This window comes from Triturus cristatus, chromosome 2_2 (genome assembly GCF_964204655.1).
Source record: "Triturus cristatus chromosome 2_2, aTriCri1.1, whole genome shotgun sequence".
Classification (NCBI taxonomy): domain Eukaryota; kingdom Metazoa; phylum Chordata; class Amphibia; order Caudata; family Salamandridae; genus Triturus; species Triturus cristatus.
Genome location: NC_140582.1, coordinates 1,020,668,869 through 1,020,693,655, shown reverse-complemented (window position 1 = coordinate 1,020,693,655; position 24,787 = coordinate 1,020,668,869). Strand labels below are relative to the sequence as shown.

The following is a 24,787-nucleotide window of genomic DNA, read 5'->3' as shown; positions in this document are numbered from 1 at the left end:
CAGGATAGGCAGGAAGACCGGGGGTCGTAAAGACCTCCGGGTGCCCTACCACCGCGTTAGGAAAAGAGACGCAAAAACGAGTGCCTCGCATCTCAAGAAGAAAGATCAGCAGTCGGCTGCAGCTGCAGGTCCACGAGGAGGCATGAGCCGCGCCATCCTGCTCAGATGGAATGCTGCCAGCTCACGTCTCAGCAGGAGCCAAGACGCAAGCACAACAATGTAAGCCTGCTGCTCAGAGGCCACCGCGGGCAGCACCACCCACCACATGCTCACGTTCTAGCACAAGCCGAGACATGAGGACAACAAGGCCAGCCTGCTGTGCAGGGGCCGCCGAGGCCAGATAGGGAGCTAAATGAGTTCTGTCCCCTGCCACAGAAATTACCCAAAGGTGAAGCAGAGACTCAAAAGGTGACAAGCATGCTAGCTTCTCAGCAGGAGCTGAGACGAGAGTATAACGAAGGGAAGCCCGCCTGGGCTGATCGTTGAGCCTGCCAGTCGCTAGTGCACGCTCGTGTAGGGCCACTACAGCCACAGAGCCCCACACCACCAGGGCTTGCTAGAGCAGAGCGTAAACCACAATGTGAGGAAGGGAGGATACCCCAGGAGATGAGCCTGCTTGGGTAGAGCCTCCACCTCAGGGTGGTGGGTCCTGCTAGAGCACGACCTCGACTTACCTGACACACGCACTTGGAGAGTCCAGCACAAAACAAAAACAAGCATTTGCCATGCAATAGGTCTCGCATTATAAAAGTGTGAGCAGTTGGCATTGCTAATAATAATGCAACACTAGCTATTGGCATTGTAAATTATAATGGCATTTATTTATGTGTTTGCTTTATAAAATAGATAAAAAAGGCATTGTCATGAACAATGCCAATTGCTGAAACTTTTGCAAATGCGAGACCTATTGCATTGCAAATGCTTGTTTCAATACTGCAGGCTTTTAAAAAGTTTTAGTCACTACTCAAAATGCCATCACCCACAGGGTGAAAAGAAATCTTAGCTCTGCGGCAGTACCACCCCTCACTGCCTGTGATGAAACTCACTATAATTCTTTCACAGGTTCATCATTTTAGAACTGCAGCATTTTCAATATTATATACTACGAAGCCATAGTAATTGCTCATTTATGTTATGCAACTAACAACCATTGATAAATCCAATTTTCTTGGCTTGCTGTAGGTTTAATGTTACTTGTTGTATTTTATATACAAAAGCAATCATGCAGCAAATTACCACTCGGGTGGCACCCTACACTAAGCACAGATTTTAAGCTGGATGTTAAGCCACGCCCTTAGTTACATTGGCCACGCCCCTTTGAGAGACCCCCCCCGCCCCCCAGTTTCTTCATCCCACTTAAAGCCCTGGGTATCAGGATAATAACTTTGTCGCAATCTTCCCTGTGAGGTCAATCCTTGAGTTGGGAAATAAATACAATCTCTTATCAGCGCCCAGAGAACAAAGACAGAGCTCAGTAGGTGAGTGTGGTACTCAAGTGCCTTTAGTCTGTAGGTTGCATTTAATGTTATAGCACTACTTGTAGGAACACGGCATCCTAACAGGGCTTCAAAGGATCAGACTTAGACAACAGGAATACATTCCTCGTACGCATATTCCACCTTTTCTCCCTTTTAAAAACAAGAAACGCATGTTTTGAGAACCAGCTCATGAGGATGTTTGTTGGCAAGTGACAAGAAAGATGTCGGCTTTTGTGGCAGAGTGCTGTGAACCCGTCAGGGCTGAGGTAAAGGGGCTGGCACTGAGGCTGCTTAATATAGATAAATGTGTGACCGAGCCTCGGGCGCTTCCCTGCTTGCCTCGGGCACGCTGGCATCTCGGAGTTAACAACCCTCTCCGGAGCAGGTATTTTTGACCGATGATAAAATATTTAAGGGGAGGCTAACCTTGAAGGCATGTTTCTAGAGCTCAGCTAGTTAACGGAGGCCCAACAGTCCCCAGCCACCCCGGGAGCCGCAAAACATGTTTGTTTACAAGTTTATTAAAAAGGCCACGGCATCGCTGCTGGGTGATGTTTGGGAGGTGGGAGGGGTGTGTTTTTGAAGGCAAGCATTACGGGCGTCTTATTAATTAAATAACAAGGCAGGGCGATTGCTGCTTGATGCTATTTGGGTGGTGGCAGGGGTGTTGTTCATTATTTAGTATGCACGTTTAAAAAACAAGAGAGGCTTGTTGTCAAAGGGAAAAAAGTTGTACTTACAGGATGCCTACTCGCAGCATGCCGCTTCTTATGCCCTGCAAGAGTAAACACTAGCACTTGTTTACAAAATGATGACATAATGTCGCTCTTTTAGATTAACAACACTGGTGCACGTGAACAACGACGGCCGCAGCCCCTCCCGCTGCGCTTTAAAAGAAGTAAAACAAGAAGGGCTGGGCGAGAAGGGAGGGGGGAATGCCAGCAACAGAGGAGCCCGCGAAAGTGAAAGTGATCGTGATTACGATCGCTACGGAGTTAAGACACATGGCGCTGCACGCGTGCACGTTCACGTGCACTGTAGCTTTAGGCCACGGCAGCACTTTGAAAAGCCCAGATATAAAATGTCTCTTCGAGCCTTTGGCTCGCGAGACCTAAAAACAGAGGTAGTGGGGCGGGCAGACCCTGCCCTTATACTGGGTTATGGGTGACGGTGGTCGGCCATGTTGGGGAGGGATGGGAGGCATGGGATGCTGACTTTTTCTTTGGAAGGTTCTGGTGTGGAGCTGTAGGTCACTTTGTAACTCTGGTGGCGAGGAAAACTACGAGGAGGTAATGAAACATTTAAAAGCGGCTGCCATTGAGGTAATGAAACATTTAAAAGCGGCTGCAATTAAGGTTCTGATTCCGTCTCCAAATCACCACCTTGTGTCAGACTAGAGGATGGCTGCCCACGTGTGCTCCAGTCCTGAGAGTGTATTGCGGAGGAATTAATAGTCCAAGAGAGCAAGCTTAAAAACCCAGCTTAAAAACCCAGCTTAAAAAATAAAAATAAAAAAAATATGCAAGGTTGATTAACTGGACGCTTTAAATTGTGAGGTTTAATGTACAGCATGGGCACCAGTTATATTAAACAAGGCCTCACTGATTGCTTAGGCACTTGAAGATTGGGTGATTTATTTACCCAGGATCACACAGCATGTTGAGCTGCCGCTGAGACTCGATTATGTTTTAACCTAAGTTGCATGTTTCCACTTAACTCTGTGGCTTGGTGTAGAGATTTCCTCGGCTAACCCGAACTTGTTCAACATGGTTCCCCAGTTTCAAAGTCGGTAGCTCTGGCTGTAATTCTGAAGAATAGGCACCGACAGTGGCCTGGCTGTCGATGGCTAGTGTCAGAGAGCGCCAAGAGAAAACCCGACCAGCACCATAACAGTAAGGGACACGCTGGAAATTTCCAGGCACTGGATGACGCAGCTGCGGAGCTAAGGTAACTACCATGAGCCGCATTGCAGAGGCGAAACTGGGATAGAATATTATTACCCATGCATGAATAAACTAAGCTTGGAAATACACTCAAGATATAATACTCCCACCACCCTGTCCATTTTTGTGTTAAAAGGAACCTTCACAATTCTGACCCATGCTCACGTCAACAAAACAGACACTGAAGCCTCTGCAGCATCTCGTCCTGACGTCATCAACAGTTTCTGGGCATGGCTGCTGACTCCAAACCTCTGCTTGGTGTGAAACCTGACCAAGCCAGCCCCTCAGTCGCGGCTCCTGGAGGGAGTGCTGCGGGGCGGGCCGGGGGAGGGCAGGGAGGGGGTAGTAAACTATGGCATACTCCAGAACAGAGTTAAGTGCATAAATAAATAAATAAATAAATAAATAAAACAAATTACATTGCGCCATGCGTCGCAGCGCGAGCAATGAAATTCGTTTTATTTATTTATGCACTTAACTCTTTTCGGCCGTATGCCGGAGTTTACTACCCCCTACCCTGCCCCTCCCCGGCCCGCCCCACAGCACTCCTTCCAGGAGCCGCGACTGCTCCACCCGAGAGCCAGCCACCCAGGTCAGAGTATTATACGTCCTGGCTGAGCTGTCCCCCATGACTGCCGCCGTGCTGGTTCCAGGTGCTTCTGAGACGCCTGTCCTTTGGGCACACTGTCCTCAACGTTGCTGGAATAGATAGGCTCCCGCCGCTCCCAGGCACGGTCGTCCTGCCTGCAGGCTCAGGTCTGGCGCACCAGATGCACTCCCGCGAGCGTCGCTGTCCGTGTTCCTCCAGCAATCCTTTGCTTGGTGCCAACCCGCGTCATGTCCTGATTCCTCTGCTGGTGGCCCAAAGGCCCAGCCTCTGTCCATGGCCCACTGAGCGCATACCGTACCTCTGCCTGGTAGTTCTAAGGATCATCTTTGGGTGGGAGACGCTTATACTTTGGCCACGCTGTCCTCGTAGTTGCTGGAGTAGCTCAGCACCCACTGCCATTTCCTAGGCACCACCGTCCAGGCTGCAGGTGCTGATACGACAGTTCAGGTGCGCTCCAGCTGTAGTATTGTGGGTCCATGGCCCACATGCTACGAAATAAAGACACAGACACACTGTGTATGGTTGCTAAGCATGCCACGAGCACATGCACCTGGGCCCTTTTATTAACAGGGTCACGTCACTTGTGGCGCCTGTGATGGATGGGTGTCAGGTGCATGTGTATCCAGCCCTCTAGGGAGTGGCAGGCAAATTCAGTGACTGCTGAGACACTAGAACGTGTCCAGCAGGACACTACACCCGCAAGCATCTCTGTGCATGCTCCTCCAGCAATCCTTTTTGCTCTTTGCCTACCTGGATCATGTCCGAAATTCCTTGGCTTGTGGCCCAAGGGGGCAGCCTCTGTCTATGGCTCGCTGACTGCAAACTGTACCTCTGCTGGTAGTTCTCCGGATCATCTTTGGGTGGGCAGTGTTATCCTCCTGGGTGGGCCTTCTTATACGGCATAAAGTTACTTCTGCGAACCGAAGTAATTAATTCCCTTCGAGCGAGATAGAACATTATACAGTTCCTTTTCTGATGAGTGAGTATAGGAAGGGTTTTGTTGCTTTTTTCATAGATGTAAAAACAACTTCTGCGCCCTACCAGCCTATACTTCCAACGACTGTTCACCGCATGGCTGATCCACACCAATAAACAAATGGTGACTGGAGTTTCCATGAATTCTGTGATTGGATACCAAGAAGTAAAGCTACATAGTGGTAGGTGAATGCTTTCTACACGTAGATTTACTCGCGTTAGTACTTTTGACATGAACTAGATGTGTTATACGGCTCGGAGAAGCCTCAAGATAAATATGCCACCTACCATCATGGTTTTGATATTTATACCACAGTATTGCCCCAGAAATTTGAAGGCTGATGGTATTTGATGGTATAGCTTAGACAGATCATTTTATTAAAGGAGAAATTCCTTTGAACTTTTTGAATTGCTTTGGTTTACAGAAGGATTGTAAGCCTGCAAACTAAAACAGCCAGCTGGTTCTTTTGTCTAAAGCGGCCCGGCAGGCCTTCCTGGCGGCCCGCAGACCTTGCAGGTAATGTACCCATGGCCCCCCAGAGAGAGGGAGAGTGGATAGAGAGAGAGAGAGAGAGAGAGTGGATAGAGAGAGAGTGGACAGAGAGAGAGAGCGTGGACAGAGAGAGTGGAGAGAGAGAGTGGAGAGAGAGAGAGAGAATACTGACTGAGAGACTGAGATACTGACTGAGAGAGAGACTTGCTGACTGACAGAAAGACTGACTGACTGACAGAGAGAGAGATTGACAAAGAGATAAAGACTGACTGACTGACTGAGGGAGAGAGAGACTGAATGACAGAGTGAGAGACTGACTGACAGAGTGAGAGAGCGAGACGGACTGAGAGAGAGAGAGAGAGACTGACACAGAGAGAGAGAGACTGACAGAGAGACTGACTGAGATAGACTGACTGACAGAGAGACTGACTGAGAGAGAGAGGCTGACAGAGAGAGAGAGACTGACTGACTGAGAGAGAGAGACGGACTGAGAGAGTGAGACTGACAGTGAGTGACTGACTGAGAGAGAGAGACTGCCAGAGAGACTGGCTGAGCGAGAGAGACTGACTGAGAGAGAGAGAGAGGCTGACTAAGAGAGCGAGAGAGACTAAGAGAGAGAGAGACTGACAGAGAGAGAGACTGACAGAGAGAGAGACAGACAGAGAGAGAGACTGACAGAGAGAGAGACTGATAGAGAGAGACTGACAGAGAGAGAGAGAGAGACTAACTGGCTGACAGAGACTGAGAGAGACTGGTTGACAGAGAGAGAGAGAGACAGACTGACTGAGAGAGACTGACAGAGAGAGAGAGAGAGTCTGACAGAGAGAGAGAGACTGACAGAGAGAGAGAGAGAGAGACTGTGATGGAATTGGGATCAAAGTGTGTATGAAGCTATGCAAAGCCTCTTAAGATTGCTATTGTCTGCTAATAAAAATGTATTATCAAAATGTGCTCTTTGTAGTAACATCTGCTTTTAAAATACAGCATTGTTGCATTGTCTAATGTTTTGAATCGGTTTGATTTTTTTTTTACTCTAGCCCCGACCCCCCCCCCCCCCCCCCCCCCCGCCCACCACTGACCCCACCCCTACCGGTGCGGCCCTCGGTCACAAACCACACTGTAATTTTGTCCCCTGACAGAAAGTTTGTGAATACCTATGGTCTAATGCACTTGACACTCAAATTATTTCTTTAAAAAATCCAAAATGAAATTCCAGGCGCCACCGCTAGATGACAGCATCTGCACAGTTTATGAATATACAGCAGCTTGATTTTACAAAACATCTTTGTATTAACCTCCAGCAAAAAGTCACCACCTAAATTGGTGCGAATATACTTTGTGTGTCCGTTTGCTGTTATGTAGCTACTCCTCTGCTACTGAATATATTGCCACATTCTACAATATGTAATCAGTTTATATGGTGCCATTCGCTAACTCTGCATTATTAAATAATGGAAACCAATTATCAGAATGCAGACAGTGTATGCTGCTGTGCTACCAGTGTTCTCCCTTCCCCTGTACACTTAAAGTTCTTACGGGACGGGATGGGATGCCCTTGCACCCGGAGTGGTACTGGACTTGATGAAACACCCAGGCACTCTAGGCAGGGCGCAACGCCAATTGTGCTCAAAGGCCATCCCCCTCGTGTGTGGCAGGCAGCCCGCAGGTCTTTCAAAACCATTTACTTGCTAAGGAGGCTTTGTTGTGTTTTCAGCCCTTCTTAGAGCCCCTGCATCTCCACTCCGCATATTGCTGGAAGAATCAGCCCCCCTTTCCCCCGAAATTTGGCTCTAGTTGCGCCTATGACTCCAGGCACCTCACATCTGACATGCTACTTCCCTTAGTCAATAAATAACACAAAACGTGTCCAAGAAGGGACAGGATGCCAGCACTGGCTGCACCAACTGATGGGGAACACTTCTTTACCACTGAATTATTGACAATACCATGACCTGCAATTACCAGTAAGCAATTAAAGCTGATGTGATAGCAGTATGCCCCCTCCCAGTATACTTCGCAATGCATCTCGGGGTACATCCCCGTAAAGCCCTTAAATGAGACAGAGGGTCTACAGTGTGACCTTTTTACTGAGATCCAATGGGGCACATTTAGTACCAATATACTATGGTCATTTGTCTCTGACCAAACATAGGATGGGTGGCATACCGATTTTTCAAATTAGGTATAGTACCATTGCAATCATCCAAATTCGACATTGCCACTGCGCGCCCTAGTGTGATTTTTTTTTTAGAAATATGGAGGAGTCGCACCCCTCTGAGACGCAGGCAGCCGAAATAGGACTTAAGCACTTGATGAAGGTCAGTCCACTGTCGGATATCGCGCCCATCTATGCGGACAATAATGGGCCTGTGTATGTGGGCCTGCAATGGGCAGCGAGAGGCAAAGAGGCCCGACTCCATGGGTCCGCCACGCTTCAACCCTATAGAGGGGCTATCCTGTGCCTGGTGTGTGCATAGCGAGGGGTGAGGAGGGGTGCGGCTGTGCATGCTCTCACTTCCTTTTGATACCAGCCAAATACTGGGTTATGGGACTCCCGCACAGTAACCCAGACTCCCCCCCACCCCCACTCCCACACACACCAGGGAGCAGGAGGTGTACTGTGGTGAGACTCTGGGAGAAAGGAGTTTGAGATTCCACCGCCTCAGGCTATGACTGTGGTCCACAGCAGCTCCTAGAGCCTCTCGGCCTGTACGGACATACCGCGTGTTTGGCTGCTACAGGCTGACCCTGGATTCATTTTCAGCCCAAGTGAACCTGAGCCAGTCTTTCTGGCAGCCTCACGCTCGCGACACCATGAGAGCGACTGCGGTGTTATTGCTTCTTCTTTTTCTGGGGTGTGTAGTGTGTGGTGTGTGGCGGAACTCACAAAGGCAGGGAGACTTTGCTGACGGCTGAAGTGTCATGTGTGTGAATGTGGGGTGTGTTTGTATGGTTACGTTGTGTGCATTGCCTCTTTTGCTCTCTTCTCACCCCTGCAATCCTCCCTCACCCGTCCTATCTCTGTTTTTCCACCCACCTCCGTGCTGCGTTCTCGCTCTTCGCCACTCCTCTCGCTTGCTTTGCCAGTCTTTGTTTAGTTCTCCTGGAGTTTTTCCTCATCGACTGAATGTCGTGTGGCGCAGTGGTGCAACACAAAACTATGGGGTCCTACTGTAGAAGGTGTTGAGGGGTCCCTGAGCCTCCATATCTCACAGATATCCAAAGACTTGGGGCTAAACAGGGCCCCTGAAGTGTAAGCACCCCGGCCCTGTGCCCCAGGACCTCGTATTTCGCCCCTGCTGCGCCAGAAGAGAGAGGACCCTCCCCATGTCAGTCAGAGGGGCTCATGCTCTGCTGGAGCCTCACTCACTCCGAAAAGCGGCCTCGCTGTATTTTGTTGTAACTCTTGCAAATGCTGATGAACGGGCATTTAATAATTAAAGCTGAAACACAATAACGTTCTGATATTTTACCATGAACTGACATCCTGTCATATAAGTTCACTTACAAGAGCTTGTATTGTTTTTAAAAATGTACCTTCATACATATTGCTAGTCTGTAGCTTTAGTTTTTGTGTGCCCATCTATGCCAGGCAACTTGTGGCCTCGTGTGTGGTTCAATGTGTTATAACATCTATCATTGTCCCTAGAGGGTGCCTGTGGATGTGTAATATCTCTCCATCACTGTGTATCTGCATTTGCCCTGTTCTACCCCATCCTTGAACCCGTACGTCTGTGCCCTGCCAGGCAAATTTTGTATGTGTAGTTCAGTTGTCCTTAGTAAGTAGAAACATCTCACTCCACTTGTGTCAGTGTGTGTCTAGATACCACCTAGCTCGCCAGTGGCTGCCGTACACATCTGCAGCTTTTATCTCAGCGCTCTGCTCTCTCTCCAGTCTTTGCTTGTGCACTCGTTCCCTCTGACATCTACTCCCACTCTCCTGTCTCTGGTGTCTACTCTCTCTCACCCTACCTCCTTCTCATAGTTTTTTCCCTCACTCCTCTCCTGCAGTGTGCTTCCTACATGACTCTCTAAACTGTGCTCTTTATACCTATCTCTGTGCTTAGCTCGTCACTCCTGTCCGGCAGGCTGCTCCCTCACTGGTTACCGTATTGTGACTGGATCTGGAAGATTTTCAAGCAGTCCCCCTGAGCGTAGGTGGTGTCGTTCGGCTGCGCATCAGCATCCGAAGTGACATACATGGTACCTGTGTAGGCGCCATCTCGGCGATCTGACGTCAGTTACTTTCACGACTTTCCACGCCAGGAGTGCAGCGCCACAATGAACACTGAACACTGGTATTACAAGCTAAGGCCCTGAGAAGGGTGTCCCTTACAGTGTAATAGGTTTTCAGAGCAGGGAGGATCGGTAAGGAATCTACAGCTAGATAGAGTCTTTACCAAATAAGCTGTTACAGAAGGTAAGTAACTTGTTCATCTGATAGACGCTTATAGCCGCATATTCATTACCATAGAATAAATATCCAAGCAATACCTTCCAAAAGGTGGGACTGCAAAGCCAATTAAATTAGAAACGGGCGAAGTGCCCATCACAACGAACATGACTGTCCAGGCAGTAGTGCTTGGTGAACGTGTGCAGGGATGCCGACGTTGTCCAGGACCGGGTCGCAGCGCCCTAATGCAGAGGTTGCAACGCTGGCTCTGGTGGAGTAAGCCTGTAAGCCCTCAGGGGGCTGTTTCTTTGCCAATGCAAAGGAGATCTTAACGCATAGAACAATCCTTTGTGAGATAGATCTCTTCTGCACCGTCTTCCCAAAGAAAAGGTAGGCAGGGTGATGCTCTGGCTTACATGGAAGGGAACCAGCTTGTTCGGGTAGAAGGTGGTATAAGGAGGGTGCGAGGAGTGTGCCTGCAATTCGCTGATCCTCCTGCCCGATGTTATGGACACTAAAAAGGCAGCTATTGTCAAGAGCCTAAGAAGGCAATTGTATAGAGGCTTAAATGGTGCACAATTTACAAAGGTGAGGACCAATTTACAAAGGTGAGGACCACGTTGAGGTCCCACTGAGGCATAATCAATGGTGTAGGGGGAAACATATGCAGCAGGCCTTTAAGCCACACAACAGGTGACTTAAAGAGAGAAGGTTGGTCTGTCAACCGCAAAAAATGGCGAGATGGCAGAGATAACCTTTAACTGTACTCAGAGTAAAGCCCTGCTGCGCCAAAGACAATGAAAAGAATAGAACCTTGAGAAAAGTTGCAGCAACGGGGTGAACGTTGAGGAAAGCACATCATGACACAAACTTGTCCCAATGGCAAGGGTATACTGACTTTATGGAGGGATGCCTGGCTGCCAGAATAACATTACAGATTTTGGGAGGAACATCGAAAGCGGTCAACTGTCGCCGCTCAGTCTCCATGCATGAAGGTGGATGGTACACAGATCCTCTCGAAGAGGCAGCCTGACTGGAGGACCGATGATCATGCTCAACAGCTCAAGATACCAGACTCCCCATGCCCAATCTGGAGCTACAAGACTGACTTGGGTCCGATCGTTCCTGACCTTCTTGTGAACTCTGGGTAGGAGTAGGATTGGCAGAAAGGCCGGAGCTCTACTCAAGATGAAAAGCGTCTCCAAGTGAGATTCGCCTTGGTAACTCCAGTGCACAAAACTGCTGACATTGTGCATTCTCGGCAGGGGCTAACAGATCTAAATAAGGCTATCCCCATTGCTAAAAGAGACCTTGCAACACCTCCAGATAGAAATGCTATTCGCGATCCACTAGGCATCTTCAGCTTAGTTTGCCAATGCCAAGCGAATCACCCAGCGCTCCAACAGGTAGATGTGGAGCTTGGACTCCGCAGGAGACCAGACTCCTCTGATCTCCACCTCTCCAAGACAGCCCCCACAGCCCAGGAGTGACGCATCTGTCACTACAGTCAGCTCTGGCTGGTTATGGGAGAGCGGTCTGACACTCACATAATTCTGGTTCGTTACCCACCACTGCAGATCTTTTGCATTTACCTCCAAAATCTGGACTATGTCTGGGAGATTCTCCTGATGCTGCGCCCACTGAAACTTCAGGTGCCACTGCAGAACCCATATATGCCAACAGGTATGAGTAACCAGCAGGATGCCATGAGGCCCAACAGCCTCAGAGTCAGTCTCATCGAAATGCAGGATAGTAGCTGAAACATCTGAATCATAGCATGAATATCCTGGGTTCGCTGCTCGATTGAGGAAGATAGTGAATCACTTCCTGACCTACTGCACAGTGATGTGAACGGTGGTTCTGTGAATAGGGTACCACATGCTCCTGAACTGAAGCCTGAGGAGCTCAGAGTATGTAGAGAGGTGCTGGGACGATTTTCCCAACTCTCCGCCGACTCCAGCGTTGACACCAGTCTGTGTGCATGACATGGATAGAAGCAGTGCTTAGTTTGATCTGGCAGTTGCCGCTGGAGACCACCAGCACTTATTTTTGAGCCAGTGGTTGTTGGTGGGGGCCACTGGCACTTATTTTTGGGAACTGGCACTTAGTTTTCTTCTTGGGACATTCTATAGTGAGCAACACTGTAAAAAACATACAAAACAGAAAGACAAAGGAAGATAAAGATGGAAAAACCAACGCAAAGAAAGAAAGCAGAAACATGCAAGAGTGCGATAAAGGAGCAGGGAGTCAGTGGATTAAAGAGGCCTGAAGTGAATTTAAGGCTACACAATTTTGGTATGCAGTGTGCTCATGTTTAATTTCACTGGTCTCAGGCTTCAGAGTAGAGCTTTGCTCACCGGCACACATTCATTCACAAATTAAGCACTGGATATAGGGGACTGCTTGCAAGTAAATTCCAAGACTTACAGAATGTGTGGCTGAGTCGAGGAGTTCCTCAAGGCAGAGTTTGACAAGGCGTGGGTGTGGGGAGATTGAGCATTCCTGTAGTCCTTGTTCTAGCACGGTGTGTAAGAAACTGGCCCTATATACTACACCAAAATGAGGTATAGTGTGTATAGGTGACTCCAAAGGTAGGAAGAGGTTAAAGTTAGATAGAACCTTACTCTCTATTTGTGGTAGCTTGGTCGAGCAGTAAGGCAGTATCAGAGGTGAGTGTTAAGCATTGGATGTACACACTCAGTCAGAAAATGAATTCACACACTCAGAGACTGAACTCAAGGCCAATGGTTTTGTATAAAAAATATACTGTGGTTAATTTTAGAAGGAAGCAAGCCTGGCACAGGTAAGCATTAAATACTTTACAGTAATAAGTTATTGAATGTCGAACAGTTTGAAAATGCAATAGAAATTGTACTTTGTTTGATTTACAGGGGAGCAGTAGTATGCAACACTTAGCAAATACAGTACATTGAAATGAATAGGCTTTTTCAGTAAATTGCAGGTAAGTTACTTTTCACTGTACTTTTCTTATTCAGTGCTGGATACCTGGATTAAGCACTGGGACATTTCCTGCAAACAGGTAAGTAAATACGTTTTGGTTATTCGTGCTATTTTGAAAGAATACTTTTAGATTTTGAAACTCCACACTTAGAAACTTTTTGGAAGAAAATCGGTCAATGTTATCCTATGGAGGAAAAGTAGTTATCGGTTCACAGGTAAGTTATCGACAGTGGGAGTTCAAGTTCTGGGGGTAGACTCAGGGGTCCCCCAGGGTCAGTGATGCACTCTTGTTACACCCTCAGCGGCACTGGGGCGGCCGGGTGCAGAGTGTTGAGGCCCAATGTATTCCAATGGGGGATAGGGGGCCTGCGGTTGGTGGCTGCTGGCTAGCAGCCCACACGGCTTTGGGAGCAAAGCTCCTGGACTTTAGCTCAGAGCAAATGGGGAAACAAGCCAGCACAAAAGGTGCACCCTCTGCGGCGCTGGGGCGGCCGGGTGCAGACTACTGTTTTGGAGTCGAGTGCCCTGTTGTTTTCAATGGATATTTTTGGTTTTGGTCTTTAGCTGCAGGCTCGGTCAAGGAAGACTTCTGGGAGAAACCAACAGCTGGGCAGGTAAGTTTGAGGGTTAGGGGACGTAGGTGCACCTCGGGTTCTTTTCTCCAGGGCACAGGGCGGCTGGATGCAGGGGTGTCTTTTGAGGTCGGATTTCACCTTACCGGGCCACTCGCGGTTGGGGGGTCTCCGTGCAGAGGCTGCAGGCGATGTCGGGGAGTCCTGGAGGGGTCAACCCACGGTGGACTCAGACTCTGGAGCGCTAGGGGACCCCGCTGGAACCAGTGGGCCACTCGAACTCGGGCCGTAGGTGACGGGCGCAGTGGTGTTTCCAGGCCTTGAGCTTCTTTGTCCTCAGCAGGCTCTGAATCTTGCTTTGGAGTTTTTTTTAACAGAACTGCTGTTCACAGGAGATCCGGTCTTTGTTGAAGGCAGCCAGTCCTCCCAGGGGTTCTGGAGGTCACTGACTGCAGGACAAGGCAAATTTTGGTGCAGGATCTTTGAAAACTGCAGACGGGCCGGTAGGGCTGGGGCCAAGTCAGTTGTTCTCTGCAGTCTTCTCTGCTGGGCGTCTTCTTTCGTCCTTCTTCGTAGGTTGCGGGAATCTGAGAAAGCAAGGTTCAGGGTGCCCCCTAAATACTAGAGTTTGGGGTGTTACAGGTAGGTAAAGGGCAGGGACCAATGGGTCCCTTTCCTGGGGTGAGTACACCCCCTATTCTGCCCCTTTCCAGTGGGAGGGGGGCAGGAGCCTGTCCCTGGTTGGTTGGGTCCCCTATCCTCAAGATGGCGTGGACTCGGAGTTGTGCTTCACCTCGCCTCCCCCAACTGAGGGGTGGAGTTGGCAGAGCTGGGCACACCTCTCTCCCTCACTAGGTTTTCCCGCCGATTCTCCGGCCCAAAGTGGCGGGGGAGAACCAGTGGCGACCAGTTGCTGAAAGCAGCAAAGGATGTGGGGAAGTTCCAAAGACTGTATGCCTTCGAAGCTTCCCCATCGTGAACCCTGCCCATCCTGGGAAAGGAGGCTTGGCACCTCGTCCCAGGCTGTGCATTGTTTCAGGCCCCCGAGAGCAGCAGGCTCTCGACCCAGGGGTCCAGAAACATGTCTGTAGGTGGCAGCCTAAGCAGCCACTCAGTTTGGACACTAGAAGGGGGTCGTTTTTCAGGGGGCATCTCTAAGATGCCCTCTGGGTGCATTCTTCATTAAATCCCACACTGGCATCAGTGTGGGTTTAATGTCCTGAGAAGTTTGATGCCAAACTGCTCAGTTTTCAGTGCAGCCATTATGGTGCTGTGGAGTTCGTAATGACAAGCTCCCAGCACCTTAATGGCAGCACTGCACTTACAGTGTCTAAGAATGGACTTAGACGCCGTAGGGGTACAGGGCTCATGAACCTGTACCCTCACCACTGGCATAAGGCACCCAGCTAGAGGGGTGACTGATCCAGGGCAGTGGGTTGTAGGCATGGTACACAGGGATGTGTGCAATGTCGACTCTTCACCTTGTTCTGCACCAAAACACGCAGCCTGCAAAGGCAGTGTGTGTGTGTGTGTGTGTAAAGGTACATGACCTCTAAGGGTGGCACAATAAGTGCTGCAGCCCTTAGAGGTCTTCCCTGGTCACAGTGCCCTGGGTACCTGTGGTACCATTTACCAGGGGCTGACCTGTGGCCAGAGATGCCAATTGGGTTAGTTTTGGGGAAAGAACACAGGCCCTGGGAACCTGATTGGCAGGGACCCAGGGCACATCAAGTAAAAGTGCACCAGTAGTCTGGCAAAAAGTGTGTGTGGGGGGGTTACTGCAACAGAAACCCACTTTCCTACACCGTGGCATCGGTGCCCTAGCAAGTATGCACAGACTTGCGCATTTGCATGGAGTATGTGACCCTCAACAAGGTTATCAAGAGAGATGCATACGAGGTTCGATGAGCTGATAAACTATTGAGTAGGCTGGGTGATGTTTACTTCTTGAGTACCTTTGATCTGACCATCGGCTATTAACAGACTGCATAAGCATATAGTGTCAATGAGGGGACTGCATTCTCTATGTAACAAAGATTGTACCAATTTAGGGTAATGCCTGTTCAGAATGCTACTGCTACTTTTCAAAGTGAAGTGAACTATGCTCTCTGGGCTGGAGGAGTTCTGCATGACTTATCTGGAGGACACTCCATTTATATTAGTTTTCTGGAGGACTACTTGAACTGTTGGACAGGTTACAAGGAACAAAACTAACCATCAAGGAAGCCAAGGGCCAGTTACTAGAACTTTTGTTGCCAACTATGGGACTACAGTTACGCCCTTGGCAGCACTGACATCCAAGAAGCAGCTTAGGAAAGTGATTTGGACTATGGAGTGTCACTAGGCCTTTGAGGACCGGAAGAAAACTCCATGTAATGCACATGTGTTGAAGGCATCTCTCTATGCTCAGCCCTTTATTTTACACACTGACGTCTCAAATAAAGGAGTATGAATGATAGTGAATCAAACTGATGACAAGGATAGAGAACATTCAGTGGCTTGATTAGTGTTAGACTGCTTCCTAAGGAACACAACTGGCTGGTTATGGAAAGGAATACTTTGCGATAGTGTGGGCTCTGAGGAGGTTTCAGCCTTATTTGTTTAGTACCACGTTTATGGTCCACAGAGATCACTAAACACTAAAGTGGTTTAAAATTCCAAGTTGCTGAGATGGTCTATCTCGGTACAGGTCATTGATTTCACAGGAGAATACAAAGCTGGAGTGAATCATGGAAATGCAAATGACATGATCCAACTAATGGACTTCTTCAAAGGTGGTGTAAGGTTGTAGTTAGTCTGAAATGGGGCCAGGTGAATCTTTTGGTATGGTAAGGGGTAAACATGCATTTACCCCTTTCTTGAGTGCGTGACTGCATGTGAAACTAGTATTGTAGCACTGGTGTCACACTAAATTAACATGTGCACAGAGGACCAGGCCTGCCTCTCAGAATGTGAGGCTCAGAACATGTTTTGTGACCTGGAGGGAGGTACAAACATTCTCTCAGTTGGCAAAGGACTACTGCCCCTGCCCTTGCTTTGTGAATCGTTGGTATGTCCAGACTTTTTTTGTAAGCCAGTGAGAGTGCAACTTAACGACTCCCCTGGGTAAAGTGTTCTACTTTTATAGTTTTGACACCTGGGTGGCCAGTTTCTTACACCAGGATACTCCATGGGGGGGCGGGGGTGGTTTGGTGCATTTTAAATCCAAATAACATAACATACTAAAGTACCGGTGTTATGTGAAATCCAGAACCTTGTGCCGACATCGCATGTGCAGATAGAGTGCATGTGTAAGCAGTGATTGTGAAGCACATGTATTGTAGTAGGAATCCATTTTCTGTGTGAGTTTAGGTACTCAGCCCACTGGGATCAATCAATCAATCAATCAAACAGGGGTTGGTCAAGCGTGCTACTCACCCGTGAGGGTCTCAAGGCGCTGAGGGGGGTGGGGGGAGAGGGCAGCTCCGAATCAGCTCAAGAGCCAGGTCTTGAGGTCCTTCCTGAAGGTGTGCAGGGTAGGGGAGCGTCTGATGTTGACTGGGAGCTCGTTGCAGGCCTGTGCCGCGATGTGGGAAAAGGTTCTTCCCCCTGCTCTGGTTCTGCGGATGCGCAGTGTTTTTGCTAGGGTGGGGTCGGTGGAGTGGAGGTTTCCTTTGGGTACGTGGAAATATACTCTTTCGTTGAGGTATTTGGGTCCGATGTTGTGGAGGGATTTGTAGGCGTGGGTGAGCAGCTTGAAGGTTACTCTCTTCTTGGCGGGGAGCCAGTGGAAGTCTCGCAGATGTTGGGTCATGTGCTCGTGTCGTGGGGTTCCCAGGATGAGTCGAGCCGCGGTGTTTTGGATGGTCTGGGGTTTGTGAAGGAGGGATTTGTTGATTCCGGCCTAGAGGGCGTTGTGGTAGTCCAGTCTGCTATTAATGAGTGCGTAGGTGACGATTTTTTCTGGCTTCAGGGGGCATCCACTTGAATGTCTAGCGGAGGGAGTTGAAGCAAGTGGAGGCGACGGCGTTGATCTGGCGGGTCATGGTGAGGAAGGAGTTTAGGATGATGCAGAGGTTCCGGACCTGTTCAGTCGGGGTGGGTAGGCTTCCGAGGGTGGAGGGCCACAAGAAGTTGTTGTCCAAAGTGGATGGTGCGGGTCCGAGGACGAGGACCTCTGTCTTCTCCGAGTTGAGTTTTAGGCAGCTGCTGCTCATCCACGCTGCAAGTCCTTCATTCCTTCCTGGACGCTAAATCTGATATCTTCAGGGTTGAGAGGATGAGCTGGGTGTCGTTGGCGTAGGATACTATACTGAGCCCATGTTGTCTGACGATGGCGGCGAGGGGGGCCATGTAAATGTTGAAGAGCGTGGGGCTGAGCGATGATCCTTTGGGTACTCCGCAGTTGATCTCTGTAGGTTTGGAGAGGAAGGGTGGGAGTCTGATCCTTTGGGATCTGCCGGCAAGAAAGGAGCGGATCCAATCGAGGTCGGTGCCACGTATGCCATCGTCATGGAGTCTGGCTGCAATAGTGTGGTGGGAGACGGTGTCGAAGGCTGTGGAGAGGTCTAGCAGGATGAGGGGGGCGGTATGGCCCTGGTCGAGTAGCATGTGGATGTCGTACGTGGCGGCGAGGAGGACAGTCTCTGTGCTGTGGTTGCTGTGAAATCAGGACTGGGAGGTGTCGAGGATGGAAGTCTCTTCGATGAAGGTGCTCAGCTGGGCATTGACGAATCTCTCGGTGATTTTGGCTGCGAAGGGAAGGAGAGAGATGGGCCGTAGTTTTTCGGGTCCGCCGAGGGTTTCTTGAGAAGGGGCTTGACCTCCATTTTAGATGCCAGTGGTTTAGCATGGCACTAGATGAGGATGAGTACACTTTTCCCAAATAGTGAACAAGCATTGCCTTGATTTGTGTGGCTGTAGGGGGGACACTCAGACACTGGGGTAAAGGAGGATGAAGAAGGGGCATTGCACCCGTTGCACCACTAAAAATACAAGGATAACCAGCATGTAAACGCAGGGCTTAGCCAGCATCCAGCATGAGACACCAATGCGTGCAGATAAATATGTTGTGCAAACCTGAAACGTCTGCCAAATGAACGGGGCAAAATACATTAGACAGAATTACACAACTTACCGATAAAAGGATTTGACATCATCTGGACTAGTGACTTATCTGGACCTGTGGGCACTGTAGTCATGGGATCCTGACCATAGTGGGGAGAGAATACCAGGACAGGTGTGTGTAGCACATAACTGATAAAAGTTACTTACATTACAATCCTGTATCCTATTGAACTGTTTAAAATTGAGCTCTACTATGAGATTACAGTATTTTCCTTTACTTCAAATATAAGCACTGGGCTATAAAATACATTATTAAATCTATTGGTTGATAGAGTTCTACGCTCTTTTCGCCCACACTACATTACAGAGAAGCCCTTGACTGCTTGTTCTCGGTAGGCTGACGATCAAGAGTGGAAAAGATTTTACATAGTACTGGCACCAGGATACCAGTGGCAAAGGATACCAGTGGCAAACAACCTCAGCCATTATGGTAGGGGTCCAGTCGTCCCTATCTGCTCTTCGACCCTCCCACCCCCAAATCTAAAACCTTCAGAATGGGATTTGAAAGAATACCTACTGTTATTCAAATCCTACAATGGTCGTCCTTGTCAAGTCTTAATATTGAGATGCTAAATAATTTCTTATTTTTAAAACTAAAAGGCAACTTACCCCTTCGTTGCTCAAAATGTGAACCAAAAGGCCATTTCCACAACCCAAGTCTACAAAGGACTGCTTTCCGGGTAACTTTTTTTCTGTTCGCTCATCTTCCCAAAGGATCTAAAAATAGTAAATATTGAAAATGTATAGTTAAAAAGTAACATGAAAATTAGCCATCAATTAAATATTGTAAATGCCAATGTTTGAATATACCAATATTTTCAATTCGAAAAACAGTTCAGAATACATTTCCAGAGCTAAGACTGATTAGGAAATGGGAATTACCACAATATTCCTTTCTGTAGAGTGCATTGGAACTCCCTCAGGCTTAACTGTTGGGCAAGAAGCTTTCTATTTATGCCTTCATTAGGGCTGTCGATATACGAAAACAATCTTCAAAGGGAGCGATGACTGAGTACTGTAGATACTTAAAAGGTATTTCCCGCACCTGTTGGCCACAGCTGAGTGATTAAAACCAGGTATTGCCGTGGAAGTAAGGGGAGCAAGGTTATTTATTAGGACCTCTATCTCATGAGTAGTGACTTTAGCTCAATGGAATTGAGGGCGAAATGGCTCTTCCAGATGGCCGCAGCCTTAGCTCTCCGAATTAATGGAGTTTTACTAGCCACTGTATGCCAGCCCCTTCCACCCCTTCTCAAGTATAGAATGTAAGCCCAAGTGCTGCAGAGCTGTAAAAACAACAAACTTGTTGGTTTCTTTATTTTTTCAAATTTCCTGTGGTTGTTGTGGAATACATTTCCTCTTTGACAAGGAATGGGAGGAGTCGAATCAGAGTGGCAGCGACAGCAGCTTCGAATCAGTGAGCTTTTGGTTCAGCGGCAGAAAGGAGCACTTTTCAACGCTGACAATTTACACCAGTGGTTAATTGTGTGGAGGCTGGGGTTCTGCCCACCAGCACCAGGTGCAGCTGAGGAGCAGGTAGCCACTGAATGCTCCATTTGGGGGATATAATAGTAGCTATTGCCAGCAAATGGAGCATTCTGATTGGCTGTCCAGCTTCCAATATTCCTTACAGGGAGCTAATGAGTTTTATGATGACTTTATCATGTTGAGAGTGTGGCCTGTAACCTAATTTTATCATGACCCCAAAAGACACTGCAAACGTTTCTCAAGACCGGCAATATTTCTGCTTGCGAAGAATATACCTATGTCACAATCTGATTCAGTTTGATTGCACCTATATCCTTAAGCATTGTTCATCTATTTAAGATCCTGTAGTGAGTCCCAGCTATTCATAAAATAGCTTACTTAACACTGGTTCTGCAGCCTGAGAAATCTGAATGGGTGTGAAATCAGAGAGGATTCAGGTTCCAAATGCAGACACGAGGAATAGGCCCCTAAAGTTACCATTCAAGTTATTGCTTATCATGTGCCAAAAGAATATGTTGCTTACATAAGGCTCTTTATGGTGGACTCTTAACTTAACCGCAGATTCCTCACCTTGTGAATCTCCACAGGAACTAGACTGAATCTGGAAATACTTGCAATTGCTCCTGTCTGTTGACAGCTGGCACCATTAACCTCCATGTCAACTCCATTCTGTTTATGGATGTTACAACACAGAGTCGCATAAAGATGATCGACTGGGATGTGGTCTGAGTAGATACTAGTATGATAGATGAATTCAAGGATGTGATCCTTCACTTTTTTGTGTAATACAGAGCTGCATAAGGGTAACCTTCCTGCATGCTGATAAGTTTAATTGGCAGAAATGCCATGCACAGCCAAGAACGTGGATCATAGTTAACAGGATTGATCTTCGCTGAAAGATAACTTTATATGTTTTAAATACCCCAAAGTCCACTCCACAGAAAGGGTAGCTTTAGGGAAGTGAGGAATCTGTAGTTGGAAAGAGAATCTACCAGAAAGAGCTTTACCGTAGGTAAGTCACTTATTCTTCTGATACTTTTAATCATAGATACCTCACTTTGAGGATCAATACCAAATCAATGCTCCCTGCTCCAAGGAGGAGGGTATGAAGAGAATCCTGCAAAAAGCAGCAGGTAAAATGTCCATATTTACGGATTTGAGAATCAATACAGTAATGCATGCTAATGGAATGGACAAAAGCCCACATGGCTGCCTGGCGGTTGCCCAAAACCGGAATACCTGGAGATAAAACAGTAGTTGCAGCCTTCGCTCTGGTGTAATGAGTTCTAAAGCCCTAAGGAGGGTCTTTTTTAGCCAAGATATAAAATATTTTGATGCAATGATGCAAAAGACAATCCATTGGGCTAACATTCGCTTTTGGACATTAGTAGGTGTAGCTGGCTGTTGCTCTTTGTGTATTGCTCCCAGGAGGGAAATAGATGTTGGCAGGATGGGCCATATCTAACTTGATAGAGGGGAAGGAATTCTGAACTAACACACTTTCACATCACAAAGGGTCTCGCAGAGTTTCACGCCAGTCGATTCTGCCCCTAGACAATGTGGAGCCGGGGCAGGGAGGCAGGAATCTCCAGACAACTCTGGGAGTGGAACCCGCTAGTAATGTCTCCTACTTCAAAGCTGGCACCAAGGATAAATAGTGGACCCTCAGACCCAACTCTTCAGTACTCCTCTGAAACGCTGGAAGACTTAGATGCACTACTGTGCTACTCTGCTGCAAGAAGGACTGCTACTATGTTGACCTGCTACTCTGCTGCATAAGTGAGAACGACTCAGCCTGCATGTTGAACCCAAGAATGCCAGTTTGACTCCAACGGGCTAGTGCCGCCCCAGTCCTGGACCCTTGGAAGTGGGCCTGAAGATGCTCTCCCAGCCCACTGTGGTCCTAGCAGAACTGGCGTACAGCGGCGCCTTGCATAAGAACCACTGCAGCACGATGCATGATCCTTTAGTAGTTTGTACGCCCCTCCCCCCACCCCCCCCCCCCATCAACCAGGAACCCAATTTCATACAGTGGCGATATGCAAGACCTAAGAAGTATCCTCTAAACTTCCAATATTGCTGATGGAACTGAGGTGGAGGGGAAAGTAACCCCAGTGAGATGGATGTATGTCTGCTGCATTTACATTTCTCTAAGGCAACATCACCCTCCATGCCAAAAGCTCTAGACCCACCAAATGGCATGTCCATTAGGGAAACCTAGATATTCTCTGGGAATCGAGCGGTATCCATCCAGGCATACTGACTAATATGGATGGTGGTGCCTATAACATGGGTAACAAAATCCATGTTGCCCAGTCCAGAACGTAGAACATACTTTACAGCAACTTGATCATCATGTACTGTCTAACAAAGGCTCTAGCTGCACATGTCCGCTGGTAAAGCAGACAACTTCTTGAGTGCCATGTCCCAAAGAGTGAGTGTGTAATGGCCCAAGAGACAACCTGCATTCAGGGAGAGTAATGTCAAACTAGCAAAAGAAAATACTTCTTTGTCCATAGTGTCAATTCTTTTTGACTCTATGCCTGTTGACACATCGAAAAAATAATTTAATTTACCGTAAACATGGATGCCTATACTATAAGGCTTTCAGGTGTTGGATGTTGTGTGAATGTTTTGGGATTTCCTGGCCCATGATGCCTCGCAACCTGGAGACTTATAACCGGACTTAAAAAACGTTCTGACCAGACAGGGTGAGGTCAGCAGGCCATCACTGAAAGACAACGAAGTCTAAGAGGTTGATGGCCCGGGATGTTAAATTTCTGTGATCAAGTTAGCCTTCAGGCTGAGTTGGAGTTTAGTGTATGGGTTAACCATCACTAACCTGAATATCAGGCCTGCCTTGTTTCAAGTACCACTGGATATAATGCACTTACAATAAAACAGATGATAAATCGCACATGTTTGTGACAGAATAACCTGCCTGCCAAACTCTAAGTCAAACCTTTAGTCTCCTCTGAGGGCAGTGATACTTTCAAGATTTCCACTGCCCTGAAAACCATTACCACAAAGCAGGGGCTTTCCTGTGCAGGAGTCCAGGACAGACTATGGAGAGGTACCCATAAAGTGAGAAGGAAGCAAATGACCTGCCTCATCATAACCATCCTTATCATGTGAGACATGTTAGAGTCCAAATTTAACCTACAAAGGACTCCAACCTGCAGAAGTATTATTTCAGATTGAGTGACTGTAGCGGAACCATCAACTGCAGCATTTGCCTTAGTAATTGTTTAACTCAACATTGGGTGGGCGCTAGCTGAAGATAGGTTCCACTCTGAAACTGGCGCCAATGGTAGATCTGAAGGTAGAACTACTGTTGTTCCAGCTGTCACTGAAGGAAGACCAAAAAGCATGGCTTGTGGTATCTATGTAGAGGCATGGTCCCGCCCCATTGGCTGACTTCGGGGAAACTTGGCTCAGGGGAAGGGCCAGCCGCAGGTGGTCAATTGGAGGCTCAACAGGTTCCTGGTGCCAAAAGGGGCACAGGATTGAGACAGAATAAAAATGTAAATCTGCAGCAAGGCCTCCTTAAAGGTTGCATCCTACTGCAGAATCAATTTGAGATCCCAGGGTCTTGGGGAAAATCAGTTCCAAATTTGGCATAGGCTCCACATCAGAAACCCAGGAGTGTGCAGTGACCGCCAACAGCAGGATCTCCCATTGTAGTTGGAGCAACTGCACATCAAGGAGCTTTGAATGTGCTTCTGGTGCTTCTTCCTCGACTTGTCTTTGGACTGGTCTGTCAGCTTCAACTTGGACCTACCTGAGGGCAACCGAGACCAACATTGCTTCTTGTGTTGTGCAACAGACAGCTTGGCCTCTCTCTGCACGATGACCGGTTGGTGCATCAAAGAACATTTGTCGCATTACTAGGAGGTATGCTTGGTCCCAATGCATCATTAGCATGCGTGATGTAGGTTGGTCATCGACATCTGCTTTTGACATGCCGAGCATCTTCAGGAGCTACAGCTCTGCACACTGCTAAAGTCAGGAAATTAAGAATTCTGTGAAAAGACTAAACCAATTGGAGAAGAGCTCTAGATCCACATATTTGTGCGTGTAAAAAGAAGACCTGACGGCAGAGAAGAGGGGTGGCACCTTTACGTGGCTCAATGTCATCATGCCCGGAGGCAGGCCAGAGTCACAACCTGTGCCAATGGCACCACCTGTCGGCACAAAAGAGCTATTGCAAGAGTTTCAGGATCGAATGTGGTGTTTGTGGGTCTCCGCAAGGTGAGAACTCGGACGTTAAAAGCATCAAAATACGCTAGTTTTTTAAAGTTAATTATCAGTTTGTCATCCACTGCCACATTCACCACATGTTGTAATGATTCTTCTTCATTTCATTCACCCAAGGGTGAATCATTTACCTGCTTGAGGCACACTGCGCTAGACAGGCATGTGTAGCAATAGATTTTAGTTAATAACAATCATGTAATCAAAGACTGGAAGGTAACATCTACAGTTTACAACACACAAAATGCCCAAGCTTTTTTACACACTACAAAGCACGTAGCTCCGTCCCATCATCTATAGTTCATGTCTGTAATCAATGAATCAGAATGTCAATTAATTTTGCAAAGTGAATGAGAAACATGGACAAGGAGTTACCATTACAAATAACAGGTCATTACGCTAGGCATTGCCTTTGATAAAAAGCAATGAACAATTATTATTCGTTGGTGTTGGGCCATCAGCGATGAAACAAACTTTGCTTCAACGCACTCATCATTGAGATCATTTTATATTT

General features: G+C 47.8%; 1 protein-coding gene across 1 annotated transcript in view; it reads right to left on the bottom strand.

Annotated features, from left to right (window-relative positions):
• Positions 1-24,787, bottom strand: part of TRMT44 (tRNA methyltransferase 44 homolog) — a 309,668-nt gene that overhangs the window by 210,373 nt on the left and 74,508 nt on the right. Inside the window, exon 5 of the mRNA XM_085642485.1 lies at positions 19,141-19,248. Coding sequence (XP_085498611.1) covers positions 19,141-19,248 — 108 coding nt within the window. The remainder of the gene's footprint in view (positions 1-19,140; positions 19,249-24,787) is intronic.